The 10,620-nt window shown below is 42.2% G+C and overlaps 1 protein-coding gene across 2 annotated transcripts; it reads left to right on the top strand.

Moving 5' to 3' along the window:
• Positions 1 to 1,041: 1,041 nt before the first annotated feature.
• Positions 1,042 to 10,281, top strand: Serpinb1b (serine (or cysteine) peptidase inhibitor, clade B, member 1b). 2 transcript variants are annotated; one of them, XM_039096351.2, is made up of 7 exons: positions 1,042 to 1,437; positions 2,457 to 2,628; positions 4,585 to 4,722; positions 5,575 to 5,692; positions 7,295 to 7,437; positions 7,625 to 7,792; positions 9,443 to 10,281. In XM_039096351.2, the coding sequence occupies exons 3-7, from the start codon at positions 4,645 to 4,647 to the stop codon at positions 9,842 to 9,844; spliced, it is 909 nt and encodes a 302-aa protein (XP_038952279.1). In that variant the 5' UTR covers positions 1,042 to 1,437; positions 2,457 to 2,628; positions 4,585 to 4,644; the 3' UTR covers positions 9,845 to 10,281. The 2 variants fall into 2 exon arrangements, with proteins under 2 accessions (XP_038952279.1, XP_038952280.1); XM_039096352.2 differs by lacking the exon at positions 1,042 to 1,437 and having other exon boundaries at positions 2,465 to 2,638; positions 9,443 to 10,275.
• The last annotated feature ends 339 nt before the right edge of the window (positions 10,282 to 10,620 follow it).

Here is a 10,620-nt window from a genome sequence, read left to right as displayed (position 1 = left end):
ATAAAAAAATTGTTTTTCAGAGCACTGTTTTCTCTTTCTTTTGGCTTGTGCTGGGAATGGAACCTGCAGCCTCATGTCTGTGCCAGGTAAGTGCTTTCTTATAGAGGTGTATTTCTTGTTTTATGGCTCAAATTTTAGTGTTTGGATTTTTATTTTAGTCTGTCATTGGGTTCTCCGAATTTGCTGGAAATAGCAGTGAAGTTGCCAGATCTGATCAAATCATGCCAACTAACTATGGCAGCTGGGAATTGTATTCTCTTGCTGCTTTTATCTCACTTGTTTGCTTATTTGTTTTAAGACTGTGCCTCTTTTCTTTTGGGGAGAGCGGTATGCATGTATACCTTGCTTGTGTGTATGTATGCAGGTGCATAAAGAAGTCAACAGTGTGAGTCTCCTGCTATCATTCTTCACCTTATTTTTTTGAGACAAGGTCTCTCACAGACCCAGGAGCCCACTGAGTGAGCAAGACTAGCTTTCCATTGACCCCTTCTTAGGAGATGCTTGTCTCCCACCACTAGCACTAAGATTACAAGGGCTCAGAGAGCCAAGCTCAGGTCTGCATGCTTCATGCTTGGGTGGTAAAAGAGGTACCCAGCTGACCCATCTCCCCATCTTCCTTTCCACCTCTGTTTTCATTATTAATAACTTTCCAGGTCCAACAAACACCAACCCACATGGTATGATCACCATCAACACCAGTAAACAGTACGGTTCTTGCTTAGTCCTTCTGAAGGGACAATAAGCACCAAAAAGTTCTATGCCTTTACAGATCCAGGCCCTTAAAGGGAGAATAAAGCCAAGCCCGTCAAGTTGATGATGGCCTGTGCTGGACAGTTCTAATTTTTGTTTAATGGGGGAGGGGAATCTGTCCAAAATTTTAGTCTAATAGTGGAGACCGGTGGCTTGAGGACCTCTCCACTGTTTTGTGGACTGAGCTAGCCTTCGCATTTGAGAGGCAGTCATGGGTTTTGCTAGAAAATGAAGTTCTGCCAAGTTATCTAAGGGGCCATAAAGGCGCTTCTACACATGCCTCACATGCCTCCCATGCACATGCCTCACAACAAGGATCTTTAGTGGTTTTTTTTGCAGTCTTTCAGCAGAATTTGAAAGGGAACCATTTGGCTTATAAGAGAGAATGTTTTTCCTCTGGGCTTTCCACAACAGTGGAAGAAATAATTGATTAGGTAATCTTCTTAGAGAAGTAGAGAAAGGCCTGGAAGTGAGGAACTTATGGATCCTTTGGGAATGCTTGCAATCTGCTTTCATTTTGCCAGCCCTACAAGCTCATTTTAAAGCACTCAACGGAGGAGAAAAAGCCTCTCCTTCTAGCTTGGGCTTGCCAGTAAGACACTCTCCTTTCTGAATAAAGGCTGCAGCCGGCTCTGAGAGCTTTCTTCTAGGTCTCCAGCAAGTGGCATCAGACTTGCTACACAGGAGGTAAGCATCCCAGGGAGGTGGCTGGCAAGAGGGGGCAGACCCTTCTGCATGTCCTCCTGGAACCTGCATGCTTTCCCCATACCTCACCTTCACCCTAGCTTTGTCACTTGACCAGGAAAGGTTATGTGGTCCCTCAGCTAGACCCGAAGCCAAGCTACTGGCCAGAGTCATGGTTTTGCTTTTGCTTTTCCCCTCAGCTTGCCTTAAGAACCCTGATGGAAAGACAGTGCCCTGCAGTTCCATAGCCTCAATCTTGGCTGCAGGGAGACTGGGAGGGAAGCTGGTGATATCCTAGATCCTCCACAATGAGGACTGGATGATATGGGTGTGGTAGATAAACATCCACAGGCAAGCAGCTGTGGTTGCCCTGTACTAGGACAAACTGCAGCTTTAAGTTTGGGACCCAGATGGATTAGCAGATGGCCCCCCAGCAGGGCTTGCTTACAGGGGCCAGCTTGTTTGCAAAAGGGACACAGGAGAGTGAGTGGTCCTCTTCCCTGTCACCCACAAGCTGACTAGGGTGAGTGAGTGGCATTCCCCAACTTGCATAGTCCACTCCAGTTAAGACTACAGCCTTGACCTCAGGCATGGAGAACTGAATCTGTGGAGAACTAACAGGATAACATTGCTATCATTACCAGAATCTACTTGTAGCAGAATAGATCCATGTGGTTTTCTGGATTCATTGCCCAGATGAACTAGAACTTGACATCCCACATGGAGAGAGATATGTGGCCTCCACAGAAGACTGTGTAGTGCAGGCACTGTGCCAAGGCCACCAGAAGTCTCTCTTCAGACATACCTGTCTGGAAGGTTAGAGCCATAAGACACCCTAGGACCTGGTCCTGTGTCACTGCTGAAGTCAGGCCTAGCTTTGTGTGCTGGGAGGAATATTCTTGCCTTTTGGGAAAATGGGAGGGAGCAGGATTAACCAACTGCACATCCTAGGGTGGGTAGCAAAACCGTGGCAGGCATTGGTGGTGTTACAGTTGGCAATGGTGATCTCCCCTCTGTTGCAGCCTTCACCATGGAGCAGTTGAGTTCAGCCAACAGCCTGTTCGCCTTGGAGCTGTTCCACACCCTGAGTGAAAGCAGCCCCACAGGAAACATCTTCTCTCCCTTCAGCATTTCTTCTGCCTTGGCCATGGTCTTTCTGGGGGCCAAAGGCAGCAGTGCACCCAGCTCTCTAAGGTTAGCAGAAGCAAAATTGGCCAGCTCCCCCTCCCATCTCCATGCTAACATAGTAGAGTTGAATTTCAGAAAACCTCCTCTCCCTCTTCCCTTTTCCCCTCCTCCTCTCCTTCCTGCTCCTCCTCCCCCTCCCACCATCCTGTTCCCCACACCGCCTCCAACACCCCAAGAACCATCAGTTCCTTTGCCAGTAGCTTCAACTGAGCATAGGGCAGTATCTCTGTTCATTTGGGGAAACAGCATGAAGAAAGACAGTGACAATACCCGTGGGCTTTGAGCTCCCATTTCCATGAGGAAATTTTGTAAGCCCTGCACTTCCCCAGGGCTAGCTGTTTACTGTTTTTCTTTTTGCATGATCACCACTGTTTATAAAACATGCCTGTAATACAGTGTCTGTTAGCAATTCCTCTAGGCTCTGCCCAACAGTTACTTAGCAACAGCCAGATAAAAAAGCCTGGCTCTAGTGTAAGAACTGTTTGGCTCTCTCTGTCTCTGTGTCTCTCTGTCTCTGTGTCTCTCTGTCTCTGTGTTTCTCTGTCTCTCTGTCTCTGTCTCTGTCTCCCCCCCTCTGTGTGTCTGTCTGTCTGTCCCTCTCTCTCTGTCTCTCTTCCCCTCCAATGAGTCTCTCTTTCTCCCTTCCTCTTTCCTCTTTTTTTCTGTCCTTCTTTGTTCCCCTTTCTCTGCCTCTACCCTGCTCCAGGTACTCCATCTGCTACCTGGCTCCCTTCCCTCAATAAACTCCCTTTTGTTTCAGGGCTGTCACATGGCTGATTCCTTCTGGGGAGCACCTTGACAGGGCCTGCTGCCAACCTTTTATAAAACATACAGTATTAACTTCAGGCCTATAGATACGGGAACATGTGCAGCAGGCAGCTGGTTGGTGCTACCTGTTTGTAGAGACAAGGTAAAGGACAGCCATTTATCTATGTTCCCAGGCTTAACCCATGTGCCTCTCCCCGGCCTGATTTGACTGGCTGTGGCTCTGCAGGAGGAGAAATTGGAAAGTAGCTGTGGCCTGGTGAACAGGTCTAGCATCCTCTTACTCCACACTGGAAGCAGCAGGTTACCTTTGTCCCCTCCCTAGTCTTCTTGAATGGGTGTGGAGGGGACCTCTGCTCTTGGTGTTTCTGAATTCTGAGAGGATTTCTGTCACTTTTGGGAGCCTAGACAGGAGTGGGCAATGTGTTTCCTAACTGACCTGCGTGGCTACTCAGCACCTGCTGCTTAGTGCTTCTGGGTTATATCTGCTTCCGTGTTGAGGCTTTTCCTGCTGACAGCTTCAGGAAAAACAATAGTCTCAAGACCTTCCCCTCCCCATTTCAGTCCAAGTGTAATCTAACAAGCATAGCTCAGAGAGTAACACAGACTATGTGTGCCTTTTGTCTTTTGTGTCCTAGAAGTGACTAACCAGCCCAGACCTCACACAACTATAAGAGGCCCCTTGACCTACAACTGACAGAAAAGGAAGTAAACTCTCACCAGAATAAAGTTAAGGAAGTTATTTCTCTAGGTAATGAGTTGTGGACCTTAGTGAGATAAGCAAAGAAAGAGGTCTTGGTAATTCCAGCTTTTCAGTCTCACAGATGGATTGAGTCTCTTGTAAATGGTTTGTTTCTGCGATTTTTAATTTTTGTTTTAGCAAAATTGTATATGACACAGAATATAAAGATGAGCATACCATTTAAATTGTTTATGGAAAAAATCAGATATAATTATTTAGTGTGTTAACCACTCACGTTTGTGGAACTATTAAAAATTATTTAGAAGCTATGTCTAATTGTAATGTCTCACTGAGCTGTACATTTCTGGTCTTTGTTCTGCCAATGACATATTAACAAAATGTTAGGCTGGAGATAGTCGGTATTAGGAAAAATGATTTGGTAGAATCAGACACAAAAGAATCACTTCAGAACTTCAAAACAAATGATTGGATAAAGTATGTTTTCTTTCCTTCAGACTTTTCATTTCGACTCTGTTGAGGACATTCATTCACGCTTTCAAAGCCTGAATGCTGAAATGAGAAAGCATGGAGCATCTCATACACTGAAAGTTGCTAACAGACTGTATGGAGAGAAAACCTACAATTTCCTTCCTGTAAGTACCTAGCACTTTACATTCTGAAACTTCCTGAAGTGACACAGACTTTTCCAGGCACAGTCATATTGTGGGCCATTCATAGAAACAGCAAAGAATGCATGTGGGACTTTCCTCTCATAGTCTTTCTAATGAGAGGATACTCCTGGGGGGTGGGGGGCATTCATCAAAGCAAAAACAAGGACTGAAGGCGTGGCTGGGTGGGGAAGAGAGCTTCCTGTGCAAACATGAGAAGCTGAGTTTGGATTCCAGAACTGATGAAAAATGCCAGGCCTAGCTTCATGCTCCCCTGTAATCCCAGCCCTGTGTAGAAAGGAGCTTTGAGAACCCCTTGGGCTAGTGGACGATTCAACCTATGCAGGTTCAGTGGGAGACCTTGTTTTAAGGGAATAAGGGAGAAAGTGAGAGTAAGACAGTTGACATCTTCTCTTGCCTCCATGATTGCACAGATATGCAAACCTTATACACATATGTACACACATATACCCCACTTACATACACACATATGTACACATATATGCTACATACACACACACACCTACACACACACAGTCCTAAAAAGCCACTTGAAGTAGTATATTCAACATTGATTTATGAAAATGTTAGTGTAAGATTAAAAATGAATTAATAACTTTTGTGTCAACACAGGAAATGTTAAATAAAAGGCCATACTTGCCATTTCTGCACTGTAACCTTAAAAAATGATTAGATTAGTAAATATTAACGCAATAGAAAAGTACAAAGGTTAAGTTTTAATGAAGCTTTTCTATCTTTATGATTTTCTCTTCAGGATTTTAGAAACATTTTGTAGGTAATAGAGTTGTTCATGATACTCCTTTTTTTTTTTAATAGGAGTTCTTGGCTTCAACTCAGAAAATGTATGGTGCTGATTTGGCCCCAGTGGATTTTCAGCATGCCTCTGAGGATGCAAGGAAGGAGATAAACAAGTGGGTCAAAGGTCAAACCGAAGGTGAGAGGCTGAGCAGTGCTGGCTCAGTTTCCCTTCTGTAGCTCACCCCTGACACAATCAGAGAAAAGGCAGATTTTGACTCATAGTGGAGGGTTAGGTTTATAAACTATTGGACTCAAGTTTTTGGTCCATGGCAACACTGGACCTGATGTTAAGACAACATAGCCGAGAGGACCTGTTCACCTCACTGATGAATAAAAAGAAAGGGGACAATAACATTTCACAACCACTTTCAATAGCAGCACCTCTCCCCTGAGGTAGGTTTGACAATGAAGACCTACAATCTCAGCACTTGGGAGGCTGAGGCAGGAAGGTTGCTTTGAACACACATGGCAAGACCCTGTCTCAAACTAAAAACAAATAAAAAAGATCTCTTACCTAGGCCTGCACTTTAAAAGTTCCTCTGCCGGGGTTGGGGATTTAGCTCAGTGGTAGAGCACTTGCCTAGCAAGCGCAAGGCCCTGGGTTCGGTGCCCAGCTCCGAAAAAAAAAAAAGTTCCTCTGCCTTCCAATGCAGGACAGACCAGAGACCAGACTTTTAAGAGAGGGGTCTTTGGGGGATTCCTCTGAACCATACAGAGCCATTGCCATGTGAGATTCTCATTCCCCTTCACTCTCTCATTTGTATCTCCTTTCTTCCTCCTATAACTTTACAAATCTTGGTTGATGTGCACTGACACTCAAATGCTGTTCCCTAGAAAAGAGACAATGTAGACGTCAGAGATTTATTAATGGAGAAATACAGACATGATTTGATGGAACCAGTTGAGTACTTATGTGTTCCCCTGAAGTACAATTTGAAGTTAAAAACCAACATTAAAATGCAGAATAAAATGAATAAAAGGCCTGTCCAAAAGTGTTCAGTGCTCATCTGGATAGAAATCAGACATGAAACCTCAGGGAACCATGAAGTCAGAATTTAGAAACTGTTGCAGTCATAGTAGTTTTGTCCAATAACTCAGAAGTAGTGGGAAGGGAGTGACTCACCCTATGGGCTCAATTCAGCTTTGTAATGGATCTCTCCTCAATCTTATTACCTTGTGAGTCAGCACTCAGGGATCCTATCTGGAATTCTATTAGTTCCCAGCGGTGCATCAGACTGTGTGGAAAATGGCTTATGTTTCACTATTCTTAGAGTTGGATAAGGTTTCTTATCTCTTGGATATTCGTTCAGAGCCCTTTTCAAATAAGCAGGCTCCTATTTAGCAGATTTGAAAACATTATTTACCAGTAATCAAAAGCATTTACATTAAGGAATTTTGTTTTCTCTGAAGACCAGCCATTTATAAAATAATAGCTATTGATTCTACATATGAAAGAACTTATTGTTTTAATCCTTTGAAGATATTTGACTTACTGTAATGATAATTTTTTTTTCTGATTCAAGGGATACAACTTAAGGCCTCAGAGCATACCAAGCACAAGCGTTTTGTGTCTTCAAGTTGGTTTACTTAAAATAAAAATGAAACAAGAGTGTCTTTCCTATCTGAACATTGACTTAAAACAAAATAAAGGGTGAAGTCTATATTTTAGATAATAAATTATCAGTTTTAATTTGGAATTACAATATGGATCTTTAAAAAACTTAGCTTTTCTTTCCAGGGAAAATTCCAGAACTGTTGGCTGGAGGTGTTGTGAATAGCACAACCAAACTTGTGCTAGTGAACGCCATCTACTTCAAGGGAATATGGCAGGAGAAATTCTTGACACGGCATACAACCGATGCTCCATTCCGACTGAACAAGGTCAGGTGACACAATCATCCTGGGCTGTTTTTGGTTGTATGTGTGGGAGGACTGGGGTTGCAGCACAGGGTCTCTCCTATTGTAATCCAAGCCTTTACTATTGTGCCCTCTACCCCAAGACCCCAGATTCTTCTTTTTGCTAGAAGAGAAGAGGGAATAATTTGAGTGATTTTTTTAAACTGTTCAGAAAGACACAAAAATGGTAAAGATGATGTATCAAAAGGAAAAATTTCCCTTTGGCTACATTCCTGATCTGAAGTGCAAGGTGCTTGAGATGCCATACCAGGGTGGAGAACTGAGCATGGTCATCCTGCTGCCCGAAGACATTGAGGATGAGTCCACGGGTCTTCAGAAGGTAACTGGCTCTCAAAGTCATGATTTGTGTTTTGTTTTGCTTTTTACTGTACTGTTCTCATATTTTATGTATATACATTGCACCATAAACACTTGCTCTTTCACAGACTTTACCCAAAATTCCTTGCCAGTGTTCTTCCATTTTTATCAATGTTGTTCATCAGGAATTACTGCTGTGAGGCCTTATGTTTATAAGTAATTGTTTTTATTATAGTTATCATCATCATCATTTATTATTTGCATTGCCTGAGTACCTTATGTTAGGCAAGTGTTCTGTCACTGAGCCATGCTTCCAGCCCAGAGGCCTGAAATGTAAACACTCAGAATATTTGCTGCCTTCAGTGAAGCATTGTGATGGGTAACATGCATATATTTAAAAGTAGAAGGTAACAATGATAAGTGGCCTCTCACAGAAAGTCAAGTGAAGTATGTTTAAAGGAATTATAATGAGAATTGATTTACATCTTTAGGAATTGTGTGTCTCCTGTCAGGATTAGAAGTAGACAAACTATGATTACAGTTTTCCCTCAAAACTCCTAGGCTTTTCTGTGGCTTAGCTCCTGTTCCTTCTCTCTACATTTGCAATCAAGAAGGAGTCTGCTGTCACTCTAATGTACAGCATATGCACTGGCACTACTGTGGTCCATTTGTCAGTTGTGTTTTCTGGCTGGTAATTAAATGAAGCTCTAATATCAAGAGTGAAATTGTCACTATTCATAATCTTTTGGTCCAAAAAAGGCAACAATAATACTTGATATTTATATGGTGCTTACTATGTGCCAAACCCTTTGCGTATATCAATTTATTCCATGGTCACCAAAATTCTATGAAATTGGTGTCATTAGCATACCTATTGTATTCTATTTTCTACTCTATTCCACTCTACTCTGTCCTGCTCTGGTTGAGTCTACTCCACTCCATGGACAAGGTCTTGCTGTGCAGCCAAAGCTTATAGCCCTCTGTCAGTGGTACCTGAATGCTAGAATTGCAGGGTATGTGCTCCCAGGTCAGCTGCTTATCCTTGCTTTAAATGAACTAAGTCCCATACATTTTGCCCATTTTTTATTTTTACCCAGGAGTTATTAAAGAGTGCTTCAGCTCTAGTGGAGTTTATAGATCCCTATCTATGACTTGAGAAAATTTCAGAATAATCAGAAAAATCTAAAATTTCCCTTGTACCATTCAAGCAATCAGGGTAATGAGACCTCTTATAGCCCATCAGTTAAGTGATTCAGTGTAGTGGACGTTTAAAAATCCTTAGTGGATGATAGGATAGATACATGCATGGGCTGAAAGAAGACAGAATGGAAGGAGTGAGTGAGCGTGGCAGAGAAAATTTGATAGAGGGATGGATGAATGAATGGAAGGTGGATATATGGTGGGTGGATGATGGATGGACAGATAAATGGATGGGTGGATGAATGGATGACAGAGCTGTAATTAAATGGTTTTGTCCTTGGACCCTCAAAGACCTGGAAAATAGCTCTGCTATATTCTACCAAATGACAGACAAAAATGAAGTCCAGGTGGAATCTGTTTGGGTAGAAAACATGAAGGAAACCTATTAGTTTTGGCAATTGTGGATTTGTTCACTTGAATATTACACTTTTCAAAAATAAGTTAACTTCTTTCTGCCTTAAATTAATTCCAGATTGAGGAGCAATTAACTTTGGAAAAACTTTATGAGTGGACCAAACATGAGAACTTGAAAGAGATTGATGTCCATGTCAACTTGCCCAAGTTCAAGATAGAAGAGAGCTACATCCTCAACTCTAACCTTGGCCGGCTGGGATTGCAGGATCTCTTTAGCAGTAGCAAGGCTGATCTGTCTGGCATGTCAGAATCTAGAGATATTTTCATATCAAAAATTGTTCACAAGTCCTTTGTGGAAGTGAATGAGGAGGGAACAGAGGCAGCTGCTGCCACAGCAGGTCTTGTTGAATACTGCCTGGTGTCAATAGAAGCATTTATAGTGGATCATCCATTCCTTTTCTTTATTCGGCACAATCCCACAGCTAATATGCTCTTCTTTGGCAGGGTTTGTTCCCCATAGAAGAAGGAGACTTTAGAGATAGAAGGCAGAGCTTAGAGTTTCATTCCCTGAGATTTTAATGGTGATTATTTAATGGTGTTGGTCCTTGACAATAAAGACCTCTATACAAAAACCAATCATTCTTTCTTTTTTAAGTTCAATCCTGTTTGCTTTTTATATCCATTGGCATAGGTGTGTATATATTGTTCTTACACTTCAAAACAATATAATTATCACTGTCAACAACATCAAGTCTAAAAGCAAAAGAGTTAAATAAATATATAGATTTCTGAGTGTGAGGTAACCTGTTTAATTGTCATATACTCCTGACAGGCATGAAAGTGCATGGCTTTTCCCATTCAGTTGTTTTTCAGTTTACAAATAGAGTAAAGCAAAAACCAAGAGACAAACTGACAAGTAATAAAATACTAATAAAAGTAATAGATGCAAAATAACAATTGCTATCTACTTTTTTGTGATATGTAAAATGAAACAAGGCTATTTCTTTTATAGCATTTTGGCAGCCTCAGTAGAAGGCATCCATGGTACTTGAAGCCAGGGTTGAAAACAGATATGGCATGGGAACAAATACAAACGAAGGATCACCTTTTTGTGAAGACGTACCTTCTTCATGATTCTGTCCTGTAGGATTAGAATCCTCCGTAATCAACTTCTCTGGGTTTTCTGGTAAAGCCTCTTGACCCCATTACTCACATGGCTATCATGATAGGATGTCTTTGTGCAATGTGAAGAAAGTTGGGTTGGGGATTCCTGCGGTTGGTATGACCCTTTGTCAG

Source organism: Rattus norvegicus, chromosome 17 (genome assembly GCF_036323735.1).
Source record: "Rattus norvegicus strain BN/NHsdMcwi chromosome 17, GRCr8, whole genome shotgun sequence".
Classification (NCBI taxonomy): domain Eukaryota; kingdom Metazoa; phylum Chordata; class Mammalia; order Rodentia; family Muridae; genus Rattus; species Rattus norvegicus.
Note: the sequence above shows the minus strand (reverse complement) of the source record. Positions and strands in the feature narration are given on the sequence as shown.

Excerpts from the sequence above, each read along its gene's own strand:
- Serpinb1b (XM_039096352.2), top strand. The coding sequence starts at position 2,465 with ATGGAGCAGTTGAGTTCAGCCAACAGCCTGTTCGCCTTGGAGCTGTTC. Across the intron at positions 5,693-7,294 it reads GGTCAAAGGTCAAACCGAAG|GGAAAATTCCAGAACTGTTG; the intron begins GTGAGAGGCTGA and ends TTTTCTTTCCAG. Across the intron at positions 7,793-9,442 it reads AGTCCACGGGTCTTCAGAAG|ATTGAGGAGCAATTAACTTT; the intron begins GTAACTGGCTCT and ends AATTAATTCCAG.